The following is a 17520-nucleotide window of genomic DNA, read 5'->3' as shown; positions in this document are numbered from 1 at the left end:
CTTACTTTAAGCCATCGATTTTTACCAGCTTATAATCTGGCATATCTCCAAGAATTTTTTAGGCCAAAGAAAATTTTGAAGTTATTACCCGCACATTGTTTTCCATTATACACTTTCTAATAAGCACAATTCATTGTCTGCTAAATAGAACCATATGCTGCGATGTGTACCGACTTCATGCCAAAGGTTGCTAACGTTATAAAGCATTAATTTTATGAGAATGCCAAGAATTGTTCTTAAATATTTTATACATTTGTGTACTTTTACAGGAGAGATAATTTATAACGATTGCACAACAATTAGAAGTCTATGTCGTCTCAGAAGAGTTACTCTTATTTGATAAAACATGCTGTAGAACATACCTCAGCCGGATTGCTAGTTTTACTCTCTCTCTTAATTTATTTTGCCTTTTTTTTCTTTTCAAGACCAGCAATGTGGGCTTCGCTTTGATCAACTTGGGTATGTTTGTGGTCCATTCCAGGGTGCACGACGTAGTTACCTTGGTTGTCTACTTCAACGGTGCACATGTCAATGGATTGAATCCAAGGGTCATTTAATACTTCTTCAATATTGGCTCTACAAGCAGGAGCCAAGTCTACCATCCTACCGATAATGTGGTGGGTCTCTTCCGGTAAGGAATGAAGTAGTCTTTGAGGACCAATATTCGTGTTGTTTGGATCAGATGGGTTGTTCGATTTAGATGTGCTCTCAGCTGGCTCATCAGATTGGACGGCATTGTCATAACTTGGCGGTTTAGGTGTTTTTGTGACTAAAGCACTCAAGGAATCGCAGTCTCTTCCCGAACAGAAGAATTTGAAGGAATTATCCTTTAACTTAGGTATCTTCCATGGGAATTTCTTTAATACCATACATGCAAACAAAATGGCAACGGACCATATATCAACAGGTCTTGGGTCATACTTGGTAAATATACAAACTTCGGGAGCCAAATATGGATCACTTCCAACAATGCCACTTGACTCGATTAAAGTTTTTGAGTGGGGGTAGGAGAAGACTTCTGCAGCACCGAAGTCAATCAACTTCACTATACCCTGGTTGTTTATTACACAGTTGTCCAACTTCATATCACGATGCGCCAGACCAATACTGTGTAAATATTCTACACCGGTCAAGATTTGCTTGAAACAACAACAGATTTCTTCATACGACATCTTATTACTCATGACGATGGCGAAAAGGTCATAATCACAATACTCCATGACTTGGAAGATCCTGTTGTTTTCGTAAACAATTTCAATAGTGGATATGATGTTTGGATGACGTAAAGTTGTACCAATACAGTATTCAGAAGTAATTTTCTTCACATAATCACGCTTACTTTCGTGTTCAAACTTTGGTCTGAATTCTTTTACAGCAAAGACTTGGTTATCACTGATCCTTTTCATTAATCTAACGGAACCACCGGCACCGGCACCCAAATTTTCCCCAGTTTTAAGGTAACGTTTACTGAATGGTAATGCAGGTACATGCGAAGCAGCGTACACAACGTCATTGGATCCCAATGATCCAGGCGCAAATCCTGCACTTGCACCGCTTGCATTTGAAAAGTTAGCACTGATTGGTGGAGACTCACTGTATGAAGCGGAGGAGTTACCGTGTTTTTTAAAGAATCTCTTCAAATCAGCAACGGAGCTGTGACGAGATTTTGGAGTATATTGATTCTGAGAGAGGTTTTCATGCAATGATTGCGGAGACCCCAAAACATGCTCATTATATGAGGCAGTAGGTTGTCTTGATGAATTGTAAATGGACGATGCTCTAGCCCTAATGGGTTTTGGAATGGATGAACCATGGCTCGTCGAGGAGGAAGGGATTGCACTGCTGTTGTTGTTATTGTTGGAATTCGTGTTACTATTGGAGTTGGAGTTGTTGTAGTAGTTATTGGTCTGAGAGACGCCAGCGCCATACGAAGAGGCTACTAAACTCGGTTCATTATCCTTGTTTTTCGAAAAGAAAAAACTTCCTAGCTGTGAGGATAACGAACTCGATCTTGACACTGGCTTACCGGTGTCATGATTCATATTTGATTTCTGTTGTAGTTTCTGTTTTGAAATGACAAATCTGGGCTCCACAGATTCAACTTTTGGCGAAGAGATCACGTTTGAGTCGATGGCAGCTATATTACTGGGCAACGACCCATGCTTATCCAGCCACGAGGAAGATGCAGAGGATTCGGCACTATTAACAGTTGAGTCGTTTGTTGTATTGGAATTTGGTGCCGAGTATGGTATACTAGATGAAAGCGATGGTAAATTGTTCGAAATGACACTTGTCGAAGTGGTGTGTCTCCCAATACTTGTACCAAGTCTTCCTGGTACACCTCTTCCGTTGGTATCTTGTGGGAATTTCCCGCTTGAAATAAGGATGGAGCCCGAGCGAGATCTGTTTGGCACCGAAGAGCCGTACATGGTTGCAGTATGAGCTGAATTAGCATTGACAAAAGATTGAGAAAACTCATATGACGCTTCCAGAGATCCATCGTCATTTGAATCAACCTGTGTTACGGTTGTATCACTACCACCAGCACCATCCCTTATTTCCATCGGGCTGGATACCACGGTTCCGTTTGGATGTCCAGCATGAGACTGTGAATTGGAGTTTCTTGATTCTGCCAAGGAACCTTTCAAAGAACTCGTTAGAGCGGACTTTGACGAAGGTTCCTGATTTCTTTTTTCTTGTAACAGTTTAGTTAACGATGACATTGTTCCAATAACGTTGTGGTCTGGTTCTAATTATTTTGCTTTGTCGATATCGATATCAGAGCCTGATTAACTCTAATTATCGATTCTAAAAAACTGATATCCTCGTAAAAACACCGAGTAGCTACTTTATAATTCTATTCCTTTGTATACAACACAATATGAAGCAGGTCTATCAATCCCTTTCAGAAAGTTCTTCTGCAGTTTTGTTTTGTAATACCGAATTTATCCTGAGCAGTGGCACTAAAGGGGAACTCTATGTCTTTCTTTTCCGTACCGAAAACTCACCCTGTAGCAGAAACGTGCTAAACTGGAGAAATGAAGCGTGTTGTTGGAAGTAGAACTATTTACAGCCAACTGCTAAGCGAATAGGTAAGGGTAGGAATCTGAAAGAATTGGAGAAAACCTACTGTCTGGATGCTTGCGGTCTATTATGTTTTGTTTTAATAATATATAAATTCAAATTTTTTTTTCCTTTAAGGACGGATTTCCTTTTCCCTTGGTATTTCCCAAAAGATAAAAGACTAATCTGCGCAAGAAAGGACGACAACGTTGACTCTTTATCTGATAAACGTGATATACTTGATTTGCCGTAATCGATCTGGTTTTCGTATCAATTTACTGTTGCAAGTTCGATTTATGTGAGGAACTAACTCTCTGTCTCCCGTTCTGATTTACACTAGAGAATGGACTGATGGGTCGTTACGGCTCTTATTCTTGTTCGTATATGTTTACATGCATTCCATTCATATGTAAGTGTGATTATGTTGGAACGAACGTCAGGACTCCAGTCTACTGTCGTTTTTTTTCATTCGCTTCTTGGATTAAGCGACTGTTCGCAATTGACCTGGATTGGCAATATCCTATCCCCGAGGATTCGTTGGATTAATTCGCATTAAGCGACACAGGATTTGGAAAGGGCATCATTGATAACGGTGTTGTTCACGTGACTCGCTCTCTGTTCTGCTTCTTGCACGGGAAACATATGCATGTCTGTATATATATATACACATAACATGTGAGTACGCTATTATACATTGACTCAGTTGAGATCCTGAGAGTCTTCTCATTTAATAAATCTTGCTCTGTCTGGATGGATTCCTGCAGGTACAGATGAAGGTTTCTTGGGTTCGTTCTTCTCTGCGCCATTTGATTCAGAGTCCTGGTCCGTCTTCTTGTTGCCTCTGCTGTCGCTGATTAGTTTAGCCATACGTTGATTACGCTCAATGTCCAGTTTATCGTTCTTAGTTCTTAGCTTCTCAAGACGTGTTGCACTGTTACCACCACCACCAACTGTTAGTTCAACGTTGATCTTGCGGTCTCCGAGCATCGTCTTATGTTGAAGTAATGCGACGTCCATTCTTCTTTGTATGTTCTTGTGGTCTTTATCTCCGTCAAATTCAAGGAATGCAATTCCCTTGTCTTGTCTCATTCTAATGTGGTCTGGACTGCTGGCCTTGAAATGAGCTTGTAATTGCGATGCAGTTGTTTCACGGCCTATATTCCCCACAAACACAATAAACCTGTTCCCCTTCTTCGTGCCCTTGCCACCTTTTCCTCTTCTAGTTTTTCTCTTCTTCTTTGAAGTTTGGTCTTGCTCTAGCTTCTGCTTCTCCTCTTCTTCTCTTTTCCTCTTCTTATCCTCTTTGTCAGTCTCTCTCTCATCTTTACTCTTCTTGAACTGTTGAGCTTTGAGTTGCTTTTTTGTAAGCTTTTGTTCCTCGGACATGTTATCTGTTCTAAACCAATATATTGTTTCTTCTTAACTCTATCTATAGCAATGTATAATAACGGCTTTAGAGAGTATTGCAAACCTTTTCATTTCATCTCATCTCATCTCACCTCATCGGTTCTTGGGGACTTTTTGATTCCTTAGAGTTTGTCTCATCGATGGAAAAAAAATTTCTTTTCACGTACAACAACGCATGAAAATTTCGAGCAGCATTTGAAAGAGTAAGGCTCCAATTAGGTTTGCCATTGTAAACATGGCTCTATAATGACTTAAACTGAAAATATATTATATTATATACTTTTGGTCCTTTAGTTATGAGCACGGACTTCTTCTCAGTTCTCAGTTTGAGTTCCATTTTTGCTTAGTAATTGCTGATGTTCTTTCATCAAATCCTCATGCATCTTCCTTAGTTCCTTGTAAGCATCCGTGAGAGATGCAACAGTTCCGTTCAATTGGGCAATTTGCTTGTCCTTGGACTTGTATATATCATCGTCTGACGATACCTTGGATTCTTTTGCGGTAGCTGTCATGGAAGCCTTCGTTTGACCCACACGGTTCACCGTAGAATTTATTGAACCAGTTTGGTGGAAAATATGTTCCTCGGATGCAACTGTATCCAGATAAGAATCAAAATCGGACACTGGAAGAACATTATGTACGGAATTCTCATGGAATTGAACATATACATCGTTGATTCCATGTTTGCGGTCCACAATGGCTCTTTGTAGGTTTGGGAATTTCCATGGCTTCACGATTTTGGTTACGTCTAGCAAAGATTCAGACTGTTGAGTGACTGGGAATACAATAAGATTTGATACTGGTCCCGTAGAATCATTGGTGGAAAGAGCTCGTATTTCTTTTAGAGGTTGGTTCGAGAAAATCTCCGTTACAGTACATTTACCGGTGGAGTCTCCAGAAACCAACAAGGATCCGTCAAGAGATGTGGCTACAGACGTAGTGTTGTTATGCACAATACGTGCGCATAAAATTTGGCCAATGCTGAATAGCTTTTCCCTTGATGATAAATCTGGTTCCATTGCACCAGGTGTTATTTCAGTGATAGAGTAAATTTTGGACTCGTTAGGTTGCAGTAAATTGATAATCTTTGAATTGCTAACCTTATAATAAAGTGGTATTTGTATTACGCCTGTGTCAGTACCAACGTATATGGCTCTATCCGCAGTGTCTAGCGAAACACAGTTTAGTGATGAGGGGAACGTGAATGTCGCAATACAGGTTGGTTCATGGTCAACACTGACTTGATAGCATCTGAGAGACATATCTTTCGATACAGTGTATAGCTTACCATCTAACGAGTGGCCTAATGTGTTACTAAATATAAAATCTGTAACTGGGAGAGAATGGTCGTGTATGATAAACAAAGGTTTAGGTTCATCCTTTTGTACAAGGTCCATAGTTTGCCAGAATATTAATCTGGAATCACTACCGGCCGTTACAATATATTTGCCATGGCATATACTCTTGATCTTTACAATACCTTGGTAGTGCGCCATAGGTTTCACGTTCAATAGATTACCGGATGCAAGCTGCCAGATGTACAACTTCCCACTGTCTGTGGCTCCCAATAATAATCCATCTTCATCGACACATTCGAGAGCTTGTAAGACTTCAGGTACTGGGAGTCTTTGTTCAACAGATTCTCTCTTGTTAGAACCGTGAAGATCATAAACTTGAATCAATGCCTTTCTGCTCTGAGCAACAAATAGGTACTTCTGTTTGACCACACAACTGGAAAACTTAGACTCAGTCTGACATTGCCTCAAACTAGACTGTTCTAAAGAATGCAAAGTTGCGACAGTACCAGCGGTATTGCTAGTGAAAATAACTTGTTCATCCATAATTCACAGTAGATAATTCAGTTAGCACGAGATAGTGACTACGGAATGCTATCTCTTCTCTTATTTTTCATGCGATGAGATGCGATGAGCTTCAAAAATTTTCCACTTGTTTTCTATATTCTTTTTCAATATTCATTACAGATCTTAAAATATCTACATTTCATTTCATGAAAGAATAACTTATTTAAAAGGTTTAGAGGAGAGAATTGATCTCTCTGATAGTATTGCCTGAGTTTGGGTAGTTATTCATTGTGTATTTTAAAAATCATCAAAAAAATGCCATTAAATATTCTTGGTGCAGCCGTATTTGACGGAGTCGATTCAATTCCTTATTTAAGGCCAGTTTTAACATGGTCGCCATACTTGGCGTTTATTGGAGCTATCAAATACTGGTCTGGGGGGCCAAGCAATACATGGGAACGTAATCTACATGGTAAACTTTATATTGTGACAGGTGGTACGACCCAAAGTATGGGTACGTCTGTTGTTTTAGATATGGCCAGAAGAGGCGCCCAAATGATTGTTCTTTGCAGAAAAATTGACGAGTGGTCAGAGGAATGGTGTGAACAGATGAGGGAGCTAACGGGCAATGAGTTGATTTATTTAGAACAATGTGATTTAAGTGATTTGTTTGAAGTCAGAAAGTTCGCCACGAAATGGTTGGATAATGCGCCTCCTAGAAGATTAGACGGTATAATAGTGATGAGTGGCGACTGTGAACCATGGGGTTTGAGGAAGAAGAAAACAAGTACAGATGGCATTGAAATCCAAATGGCGACTAACTACGCTGGTGTCTTCCATCTCTTGAATCTAATGAAACCTAGTTTCAAGGCCCAGCCTCCAGATCGTGATGTCAGAATTATCGTGACAACATGCTTTTTGCAGGCAATGGGTAAATGCAACGTTGAAGATCCATTGTGGTTGCACGCACCATTCAAAAACTCTCGAGAGTTATTTAGCAGTTCAAAACTTCAGCTGTCCTTGGCTATGTTACATCTACAACGGCTCTTGATCACTGAGGCAGGCAATAGTGCGAAAGATGGTCGTAGTGGTAAAAATGTCACGGTTACTGTTGTACAGCCTGGTCTAATGAGGTCACCAAGTCTAAGAAGGGTCGTAAGCAATGGATCTGTCCTACTACTATTGATTCTCTATTGCGTAATACTTTACCCATTCCTGTGGCTACTAACGAAAAGCGGCTATCGTGGTGCTCAAACAATTATATATTCCATAACCACTCCTGAGCTAGAAGAAGTGAACCGAACAGACGATGAAGTGAAATATATTGCAAATTGCTCAATTGTTAACTTTGCTAGGAAAGAGTTTTATGATAAAGAGCTTCAAGAGAAACTTTACGAAAACACAATCAAACAGATTGAATCTGTGGAGAAGAAGATGGCTGCTCAAAGAAACCAGGCAAGCAAGAAGGAAACAAAGGATCAGAAAAAGAACACAAAACCAAATCCAAAGAAGGCCTCAACGAAAAAAGATTAGCACTTTCCGGAATCCGACGAATTTTGAAGTAATGCTTAACGTTACGTAGTTGCGTCAAGAAATTTATAAGGTAAAATTACAGGATATTTAAACATCAGCATTATTCTTATCCCATACATCATGTATATAAGAACGAACTTTTCGATTTTTCGTAAAATAACGAAGGAAAAGAAAGACATAAATGGCACCCACCAGACAGGTTAGTCCTGGTCAGTAACGTAAAGATAAAAAATTAAAACGTGAATTATAATAGTCATTGAATAATAAGTTCATTGAAGGAAAGAAGGGAAGAAGGAGGGGAAGAAAACCGATAGACAGAACGTATACCGAACGATAGGAAAACCAGGAAGTAAGGAACAAAAAAAAAAAAAGGAAATGAATCCACTCTATAAAATAGTACATTTACGCTTGATTGATCTCTTTGACTTTTGAGGTTTTGTACTGCTTTCAGGTTGAGCAGTGGTGTTTTTCTTGTTAACTTGTTTTGTTTTTGGTTTTTGTTGAGAATCTTGTGCCTGTTGCTTTTGTTGTAGAGATTCTCTGACTAATCTGTCCGGTTCAAATACAACGCAGTCGACAGCCTTCTCGAAAACTTCACGGACACCTACCTGAGTGGCAGCAGAACATTCAACGTAACCCATTAACCCCAATTTGTTAACCAATTCCTGAATTTGTTGTTGGGAAACAAAGTCGGAGTTAGACTCTTGTAAACGGTCACGTTCATGGTCATCATCTCTCAAATCGGCCTTGGTACCAACCAATAAGATTGGCAATTTCCCGCTTTGATGATAAAGATCCAAGTTCTCGAAATTTGTACTGTGTTTAATCTCAGGGAACCATTTATCGTAAACGTTCTCAAAACTGTTAGGTTCATTTACCGAGAAACATATTAGGAATATGTCAGTTTGAGGGTACGATAAAGGTCTCAGTCTGTCATATTCTTCTTGACCAGCGGTATCCCACAGGTTTAACTTGAAAATCTGAGGCTCAGAATCCGGATTATATGGATCCGGAAGAGCAATGGTAGTCGAATAGTTATCAAAAACAGTTGGGATATAATCCTGTGGGAAAGTATTCGTAGTGTACGAAATTAATAACGATGTCTTACCGACCGCACCATCGCCTACGATCACACACTTAATAGACCTCATCTCTCCGATAGTTAGGTTGTATTATGATTATTTTTTTTTTTGTGGTTGGGTCCTACTTTAATATTTGGATCCCCTTGTCGATTAAAGTTTAAACTTATGGCCTTTGATTGATTTCTTTGTCTTGAAAGAAGCCAATTTTTGGTTTATTTTTTTCCGTCTTAAAATCAAAATTAAGAACCTTTTCAATGGGAATTGAAACAAAGCGATAAGAACAGATGACTTTGAATATCAATTCAGTTACAGTTTGAACTCAATTGACCAAAGACGAAAATAAACAAATACATTTTTCGGAAAGAAGATGATATATAGTATACTCCGCTTACAATTACATTTTACCTACAAGCGTTAGGTTATCAACTGATCAGTAACGCTATATATAAGATTAACGAGAATTTACTGAGATGGGCTCTGGATCATAAAAGCGGAAAGGAAAAAAAAAATGAAAAAATATCGAGACGCGCTAGGTAGAATGAATGCTAATGCAGTCGATATTGGAAACAGCATAACTGGTTAAGCTCGGCTGCATTTTTGACGGTCAGAAGTGGCCACTGGTATAAGTGGGGCCAGTGGGGTCTGTTATTTCCTCATTCAGATAATCGCACACTACGAACGTTGCTGCTGTTTCGGACGCCAGACTAGGCCAAACAGTGTAGACTGTCAATTGAAAACAATCAGAAATGGTCGTCTTACCGATTTCTTAGGTACTGGCTCTAGGAAATGGAGTGAATAGCGCAGTTTTGTGCTTTGTGCGGTAGACGGAATAAACTGTATAGGCAACCAGTAAAAGGATCTACGAGTGAACTAGTAAGTTACAAAGTGGAATTGATTGGCCCATTATAAAGGCTGTGCAGGAGTCCGAACATCTCAGAAAACCATTTACAAAATGAGCTGCCTACCTACATGGTTCTTTCTTTTTATTCACACAAGTTGCACCAATCGATGTGCTTGTTTCGAGTGAGCAAGTAGCTGATTTTCATTTTCTTTTTTTTTTTTTGGCCTTAGGGAAAACTTACTAGGAACATGAAAAGGTAGTTGTTATAATGGATTGTAGTGGGTAGGTAGGTTGAGGCATTTCTGGTACATTCCGTATATTCGAGTGTGCTCGCTGTACCCTCTGCAGGTGTACTGGCTCCCAATATTATTCTTTTTTTTCGTTCAAATTGTGAGAAACAGAGAGAGAGAGAGAAAACGAAACGGCATCCTGTAATTACCCGAAGCAATATTGGGTCATATACCTGCTAAAACCCGGTCAATATTGACGTACTTTCTTTTCGGAATAACAAGTATGCAGCTGTGACACGCCGTGATTGCAACATTGTCTGGAATTCCTATGTTATTTCCCATTTTATTATTCGTTGAAACAATTGTGTTGTCTGTTTCCTAAGTGATGCGAGTTACCACAAGGCTCTCGAGTATTCACATAAACCAATGCAGGGGGTGGAACATCTCGCGTATAAATCCTATTTAGGAACTTCCCCATTAGGAAATGGAGGAACGGTCTTGAAGTTTTCTGTTTACGGCGAGTTTTCTACGCTTACCAGGTGACTTGAAAATATATGTTCCTGGGACTGCTCACCCGGACATTTTTGTTTTAGTTTTTTTTCCAATTTTTTCTGCATTGCCATTTTGGGTACTTATCTCATTGAAAATGTTCATTTATCTGAAGCATTAACCCATACACCACATGTGTTGGTGAGTAAATACTGTCTTTCAGATGATTTTTTCATTTTCACCATACCAATCGCAGCGATTCGGACGGTTTGACGAATATTGTTCTCATCATCGCTTTACAATCTGGTTCATTATGAACATAAGTGCCATTGGACATACAAGATACTTACTTTAGTTAGTTTTATTATCACCTATAATTTCGAGCTCCCCGACGAACAAATAAAGTAAAAATGGTTGCCATTATCTCCAAGAAGAGAAAGCTTGTCGCTGACGGTGTTTTCTACGCCGAATTGAACGAATTCTTCACCAGAGAATTGGCTGAAGAAGGTTACTCTGGTGTCGAAGTCAGAGTTACTCCAACCAAGACCGAAATTATCATCAGAGCTACTAAGGTTCAAGATGTTGTTGGTGAAAATGGTAGAAGAATCAACGAATTGACCTTGTTGATTGAAAAGAGATTCAAGTACAAGCGTGGTACCATTGCTTTATACGCTGAAAGAGTCCATGACCGTGGTTTGTCCGCTGTTGCTCAAGCTGAATCCATGAAGTTCAAATTGTTGAACGGTTTGGCCATCAGAAGAGCTGCTTACGGTGTTGTCAGATACGTTATGGAATCTGGTGCCAAGGGTTGTGAAGTTGTCATCTCCGGTAAGTTGAGAGCTGCTAGAGCCAAGTCCATGAAGTTCGCTGACGGTTTCTTGATCCACTCCGGTCAACCAGTCAACGACTTCATTGAAACCGCTACCAGACACGTTTTGTTGAGACAAGGTGTTTTGGGTATTAAGGTTAAGATCATGAAGGACCCATCTAGAAACACCTCTGGTCCAAAGGCTTTGCCAGATGCTGTTACCATCATCGAACCAAAGGAAGAAGAACCAGTTTTGGAACCTTCTGTCAAGGATTACAGACCAACTGAACCAGTTGAAGCTGCTGAATCTGCTTAAATCAATTGATATCTGTTTGATTCTATATTATTAATTAGTCTATTAAATACCGTTCTTATATGTATAAATATTAAGAAACTCATCAATTCTTTTAAAAATAAGTAATCTATGCCCAGATGACATCGATTAAAACGTCCTGCTTTTATCAATGGATTTTTAAAATGATTTATCGATAGCGCCTTCCGATAATGCCTTTCCGCCTTTCAGTTCCTTTATCTTTCATACTAATCAAAAAAATTCGGTGGGCAAAAATCATGTAAATTATTAAAAAAAAAGAGAATATATAGTGCGTACTGAAAAAACCAATGGCTCAATTATAGATGAATTGTTAACCATTTAATACCACACGTAGGGTCTATACGTTCCATTTTTAAGAGAACGTAGGTATCGCTCACTAAACACATTGACTGAAAGTAAATATGGGCCTAACTTATAAGGATTTTTGTGCTGTAGGTACAGCATTGATCATTGGATCAACTACTTTTTTGATGGGGATCTTCTTTTCTAATCAACCATATGACTATAATATCCTATTCAATCCTGCTGCCACGCCGGAGCATTTTGAGAACGCTTTGAAACACTACCAGACTCTATTCTACACGGCCAAGCCAACCCTTTATATGCTTGGTGCGGTGGCCATTGTGGGAGTCATTGGTTCCTTGATTAGGGTATACAAGCCAAATCCAGATTTGCAATTATTTGAATACGGTTCATTGGCTTTGTACGTTTTGGGTATCTGTGTTTTCTTAACAAATATCAAGACCGGTGTTGAATCTGCGGTTTACCATAACTGGGGTGAAGTCTCTGAGGCGCAAGGTATTGCTGTTGTTGCCTCTTCCAATATCATTATTTTAATTGTCTTTGCTGGTGTCTTAGTGTTGCAAGGAGGTTTGTGGTACAGTACCTGGGAATATGAACAAAGATTAGATCAATGGAGGAAAGACCAATTGAAGGAATCTGCCGCTAACCAACAGAAGGCGGAGAAAACTACTGAACCAGCTAAAACGGAATCTAAGAAGAAGAAATAGACGAAATTTGTTTCCTTACAGTTTGATGCGGTGAAGTATTTCGCGTTGCTTTCACTATTTACAAGCTCTTGTTCTATATATTATATAAATGATATGAAATACTTGGCTATTCCGACATGGATAACTTGAGATGAAACCCAAAGACAATCTAAGGACCTTATTATTGATGATTTAATTGCTGTATATTATCTTCACCCATTATCATTGGAAATAAACGTAATATGATAATGTTTAATATCTCATTACCATTTGTAAACACCACCCATAGAACCTCTGATGGGTTTATCTGCTAATTGAACCCACGGTTTCTTCCTTTGTTCTTTTAGTTTGGCTTCGTGCTCTAGTCTTCTCTTCGTTACACTCTTGGTCTTCAATATGCATTTGATATGCACATATGGGTGTTCAATGAGACCACGTCTACCTCTACCCTTCCATTCGACACGTTTTTGCCAAAATCCATCACTGCCGGTCCATATCTGGGAGATGTATAGGTCATTGGCATCCAAGCCAAGCTTCACACCATCATTAATACCGCGCTCCAATAATTCGGCAACATCACGGGCAACCTTTTTATCGGAGAAATGACATTGAGTCAAAGCTTTCTTAGCGTCCAATCCGTTCAAAAGTCTAAGCAGCTGTGTGGCCTTCTTCATAGATGATTTTACTCTGTAAGATTTAACATAGACACTAGGTTCAAGCACTTCTAATTCTTCATTCGTTAATCTCAAAGAACGATCTTTAGGGCGCACGCTTTTGTCGTAAAACCCACCGTTCAACCTAACCTGTTGTTCATAGAATTCCTTCTTAACTCTTGGTAACAAAAATTCTGGTAAACTTTTGATCATGGGGTCTTGTTCTTCGATATATTTCTGTAATTGTGTATCATTGGCTGCTGTAACTTTCTTTTTAGCCTCTGCCAGCTGGGTAGCAGCATCCAAATCATCTGACAGTTCGGTAGCAGTAGTCAACTTATTAGATAGTTTATTTGGATCGTCATCCTTCAACGGATTCACTCCATCGGTGACTTCACCGAATAGCGAACCTTGTGCAGATTTTTGTAGCTGCAATGCTGAAGCTTGAAAACTTCTTACACCGGAAGCCTTTCCCAAGCCGAACAGGCTAGTTACTGTCCTCGATAGCATTAAATTTTATATAGGTTGAACTGATGACAGAGCCTGCAACTAACCATGTAATTTACACGTGCCTCTAGTATTATACTGTAGGCATTTTATTACTTTGATCAATCCTTCTTCTGTACAATGTTTGATTATCAAAATTTTTTTGTTCGATGGTTAGGAAATATAAATCATCGTGAACGGGCATGAAGATATAAGGAATGGTTCTACTGTGTGGAGGAAGATATTGAAGTCCGACTATCTTGACGGGTTGTAAGATCACAAATTAGAAAAGCGTTAGTGTGGAATTGCTAGGAATTAAACCTTAAATATGAACTATATAACTGAAGATGCACAAAGAAGTATATTGAATAGAAGGGAAAATTTAAGTACAAATTTGAAAACTTTGTAATTAGAGTTTGGTAAGATCAGTGTTCGATTAGTTCCGTTAAATATCCGTGAGCGTTCTGTGGGTTTTCATCGTAAGTAACTGACATTTCAGTGTCATGTGTACCCTCATCGGTGGAAGATGACACAAAGGATGAATGTAGTGATGTTGTGGAAGGCGTCTGAGACTCTGGATCTGCAATCGATACAACATATTCGTCGTCGAATGGATTTGTCGTCTGTGGCCTCCTGACAGAATCTGCAACATATGGAGGCACTGAGGGCAAACTTTTTGAAACTTTGTTATTATTATGAGCAGTCGTCGATACTCTGGTTGTAGTCTTGGTGGTTTGCTGAGACTGTGCAATAAACGTTCCGATATCGTCGTATCCCATTTTTCTCCCAATGTCGTGGGAGAAGCTCTTTTCGTGTTCGATAAGATTTCTCCTTCGTCTCTTCCTAAATAATAAATAGATCACCAGTATCATTAGCGCCAGACCTCCCACGCTTCCTATTACACCACCGATTATTGTATCTTTATTTGATCCAGACGATGTTGAGTTGGAATCCAATGCGCCAGATAGCCATCTTTCGTAAAAAGATGTGTCAGTCACAACTGGACCTGTAGGTGTAGTGAAAGTAGCCTCTGTGGGTATCACTGTAAGTGTCGGTAGTCCTTTAGTAAAGGTGGTTGAAGTGTCAGTAAAGATGAAATCTCGTGTGTAATAAACCACAGTTTCAGAAGACGGTACTTCAGTGGTCAACGTTAACCAAGTCGGTGTAGGCACAGTGGCAGTAGCTTCTGTACCCTCAACAGATGTGTATTCTTGGGTCGCGGTGTTCTCGGGATAAATTGTTTGCATTACTATGTTGCTCGGTCCTGAGCTCATCTCAAGTACCGTCACCATTGCCGTGTCTACATCTGTATGCGACGTTGAATCATCTGTTGACGGCGGTACCCAAACTGTAGATGGCGATACTATGCCAGGTGAATCCGAATCCGAATGTGATCTGTTTGGATATACCAGAACCGTCCTGGTCTTCATACCATGTGGCTGCTGCGTAGAATTTCCTGAGTCAGGGTTGATGTAATCCGTTCGTAAACTAGCAACGCTTTGTGAGAACGACTCCGAACTTTCTGTCAGTGTATCTGACGAAGAAACAACAGATGAATAATCAGTACCGTCAGTGGTAGTGTTGAACAACATCTTTAGGTGAACTGGCCAGTGAGATCCTGTTATAGATCTTGAAATTTAATAGTTTCCTTGGTACAACTGCTTTACGCTTGTAACGGTTTTTCGGTAAAAAAAATGATGTAGCAATCGACTTCACCCTTTCTCAAGCAACTAGCAACTTATGTATCGTCACCCACTACCTTATAAGTCCTGCCTTAGCGTCCCTTGATGGATGTATAGAGAAGTTGACGACGTTACCCTCGCCTATTTCTCCTTATGCAAGGCTTCTATTAGTAGACCTGCTTCAAGTTCTATATTTGTTTGCTGCTCTCGAATGCGTAAAAGAAAAAAAAAAAAGTCGTGCTCGCCGGTCGTGGAGAAGGATTCTCGAGACTGAGCGGTGAAGAAAAACAAGATGCAGCCTTCGACTTGCAGCAGAAGGATGATAACAGAGAACCTCAGTCCCATACGTCCTTCTATACTTTATTTTTGATAAGTATATATTCCTATGAGAGAATATAAATATGGGTATATGATCTATTTCGAACTAATATACAAGATTTTGATATATTTCATGTTTTCTTGACGCACATTAAAAAGTTGTCTTCTTACCTTGCGATGGCACAATGGCTGCAGATCCTCTTTGAGCAGAAGCCAATGCAACACTACTTTTCAAACGATTGTTAGAATCCTTGTGAGATGGTTGTCTATTGGAATAGGATGGTGCACGTCTTTCCCTAATTGGTGGTGGTGCTGCTGATGATGACGGTTGAGTCGTCTTTATGTCAAATGATGGCTTCCTTGGTTCCCTGGCATCTAACTCAGGTCTCCTTCTCACTTGTCTCTTTGATCTATCTTCACCGTATTCCATTCTAATAGGTCTGCTTGCAATCTTTCTACAACTTTTATCTTTAAGCGCATTGGTAGCACCTGTTTCGTCCTTAAAATCGATAAATGCAAACCCTTTACACTTACCAGTGTCTTCGAAAGTAGCCATTCTTATCCTCATAATTTCACCACAGTGTTGGAAGTGCTTCCTCAGTAGGTCTTCGGTAGTATCAAACGACAAATTACCAACAAATAGAATTCTGGATGGTGGGTTCTTTGATGCAGCTACTAGATCATTCTTATCTGGTCTTCCTTCATAACTGCCAGCGTTCTTGATGAGCAAGTTTCTTCCGTTTAGTGCACTTTCACTCAAACCAACTACAGCTTCCATTTGCTTCTCAGTTTTAAAATCAATGTAAGCAAAACCTTTATTTCTGAGTTTCTTGTTGTCATTCTTGGTCAATGGCATGTTTATTCTAACAATATCTTTCTCGGTAATAGCACCTCCTTCGTCATTCTCCTTTGTCTTTGCAACTATAAACCTAATTATATCTTCTTTCACGGTATCAAAAGCCATATTTCCAACCCAAACACCGAACTTCTTCTCCTTATTAGGTTTGGAAGTTATTTTTTCCTCCTCGACGTTGGTCTCCTCTGATGAACCTTCTTTTTTATTGGATGTATCTTCATTATCCTGTTTCTCGGCGGTTTCTTTCTTGTACTCTTCGATAGATTTCGAGTCAATGTTGTATTTAGCGTTTAATTCTTCAATTGTAACCTTACCTCTTCTCAATAAACGTTTCTGCTTTTTAGATAAAGGCACGGATTGGTTTAAATCAATTTCAATCTCATCTTCAGCCTTTCTCTTCTTGGTGGGGTCCTTTAAGACTTGACTTACAGCATCATCCACTTTTTTAACCTCTTTGCTGGAATCCGACATGTCGATTACTTTCGCTTATCTGAGTTCTTGTTCAACAATCTCAGTAGAAATGAAGGATCTACTTTGTAAAGGAGTCTGCAAGTATCTTTATACCATTTCAAGCTCATCTCATCTCATCTCATCTCAATGAATGTAAAATTTTCTGAACTAACGTTTAATTGCTTTTCAATAATGAGACTGGACAGAAATATCAATGAGTTTATGAAAAATATAACAGACAGGTGACAGTTTCTTTTGGATAGTAATTGGATGAACACTTCATTGCACCTCGTAGAATGTTAATGTTTCATTCTTAGAAGCAGTAAGTTTATGGTATTAAAATTAAGTTAATTATTAGTGACAATAGCATATTGTATTACAAAATTATATATATAAAAAGAGGAAAAATAAAATTAAACTTCACAAGTATTCATTACAATTGCTGGACGGGTATGAGCTGAAATAACAGATCAGTCAAACCTTAAGATCGGTGGCAG

General features: G+C 39.3%; 10 protein-coding genes across 10 annotated transcripts; 3 read left to right on the top strand and 7 right to left on the bottom strand.

Moving 5' to 3' along the window:
• Positions 1 to 398: 398 nt before the first annotated feature.
• NPR1 (serine/threonine protein kinase NPR1) lies at positions 399 to 2723 on the bottom strand (the record flags this gene model as incomplete). The annotated part of the gene is made up of 1 exon (XM_453437.1): positions 399 to 2723. The coding sequence occupies one exon, from the start codon at positions 2721 to 2723 to the stop codon at positions 399 to 401; it is 2325 nt and encodes a 774-aa protein (XP_453437.1).
• Positions 2724 to 3786: 1063 nt separating this feature from the next.
• Positions 3787 to 4449, bottom strand: NOP6 (Nop6p; the record flags this gene model as incomplete). Its single annotated transcript, XM_453436.1, has 1 exon — positions 3787 to 4449. The coding sequence occupies one exon, from the start codon at positions 4447 to 4449 to the stop codon at positions 3787 to 3789; it is 663 nt and encodes a 220-aa protein (XP_453436.1).
• Positions 4450 to 4784: 335 nt separating this feature from the next.
• Positions 4785 to 6311, bottom strand: IPI3 (chromatin-binding/pre-rRNA-processing protein IPI3; the record flags this gene model as incomplete). The annotated part of the gene is made up of 1 exon (XM_453435.1): positions 4785 to 6311. The coding sequence occupies one exon, from the start codon at positions 6309 to 6311 to the stop codon at positions 4785 to 4787; it is 1527 nt and encodes a 508-aa protein (XP_453435.1).
• Positions 6312 to 6587: 276 nt separating this feature from the next.
• PBR1 (putative oxidoreductase) lies at positions 6588 to 7805 on the top strand (the record flags this gene model as incomplete). Its single annotated transcript, XM_453434.1, has 1 exon — positions 6588 to 7805. One exon carries the CDS (start codon positions 6588 to 6590, stop codon positions 7803 to 7805), a length of 1218 nt encoding a protein of 405 aa, XP_453434.1.
• Positions 7806 to 8191: 386 nt separating this feature from the next.
• Positions 8192 to 8956, bottom strand: RHO5 (Rho family GTPase RHO5; the record flags this gene model as incomplete). Its single annotated transcript, XM_453433.1, has 1 exon — positions 8192 to 8956. One exon carries the CDS (start codon positions 8954 to 8956, stop codon positions 8192 to 8194), a length of 765 nt encoding a protein of 254 aa, XP_453433.1.
• Positions 8957 to 10857: 1901 nt separating this feature from the next.
• On the top strand, positions 10858 to 11571 carry RPS3 (40S ribosomal protein uS3; the record flags this gene model as incomplete). The annotated part of the gene is made up of 1 exon (XM_453432.1): positions 10858 to 11571. One exon carries the CDS (start codon positions 10858 to 10860, stop codon positions 11569 to 11571), a length of 714 nt encoding a protein of 237 aa, XP_453432.1.
• A 419-nt stretch (positions 11572 to 11990) lies between these two features.
• On the top strand, positions 11991 to 12599 carry SHR3 (Shr3p; the record flags this gene model as incomplete). Its single annotated transcript, XM_453431.1, has 1 exon — positions 11991 to 12599. One exon carries the CDS (start codon positions 11991 to 11993, stop codon positions 12597 to 12599), a length of 609 nt encoding a protein of 202 aa, XP_453431.1.
• Positions 12600 to 12841: 242 nt separating this feature from the next.
• Positions 12842 to 13741, bottom strand: MRPL22 (mitochondrial 54S ribosomal protein uL22m; the record flags this gene model as incomplete). Its single annotated transcript, XM_453430.1, has 1 exon — positions 12842 to 13741. One exon carries the CDS (start codon positions 13739 to 13741, stop codon positions 12842 to 12844), a length of 900 nt encoding a protein of 299 aa, XP_453430.1.
• Positions 13742 to 14142: 401 nt separating this feature from the next.
• TDA7 (Tda7p) lies at positions 14143 to 15309 on the bottom strand (the record flags this gene model as incomplete). The annotated part of the gene is made up of 1 exon (XM_453429.1): positions 14143 to 15309. The coding sequence occupies one exon, from the start codon at positions 15307 to 15309 to the stop codon at positions 14143 to 14145; it is 1167 nt and encodes a 388-aa protein (XP_453429.1).
• Positions 15310 to 15868: 559 nt separating this feature from the next.
• NOP13 (Nop13p) lies at positions 15869 to 17044 on the bottom strand (the record flags this gene model as incomplete). The annotated part of the gene is made up of 1 exon (XM_453427.1): positions 15869 to 17044. One exon carries the CDS (start codon positions 17042 to 17044, stop codon positions 15869 to 15871), a length of 1176 nt encoding a protein of 391 aa, XP_453427.1.
• Between the last annotated feature and the right edge of the window lie 476 nt (positions 17045 to 17520).

The sequence above is a fragment of the Kluyveromyces lactis genome, assembly GCF_000002515.2.
Source record: "Kluyveromyces lactis strain NRRL Y-1140 chromosome D complete sequence".
In the NCBI taxonomy this organism is placed as follows: domain Eukaryota; kingdom Fungi; phylum Ascomycota; class Saccharomycetes; order Saccharomycetales; family Saccharomycetaceae; genus Kluyveromyces; species Kluyveromyces lactis.
The sequence above is the reverse complement of the archived record's forward strand: the minus strand, read 5'-3'. Positions and strand labels throughout refer to the sequence as shown.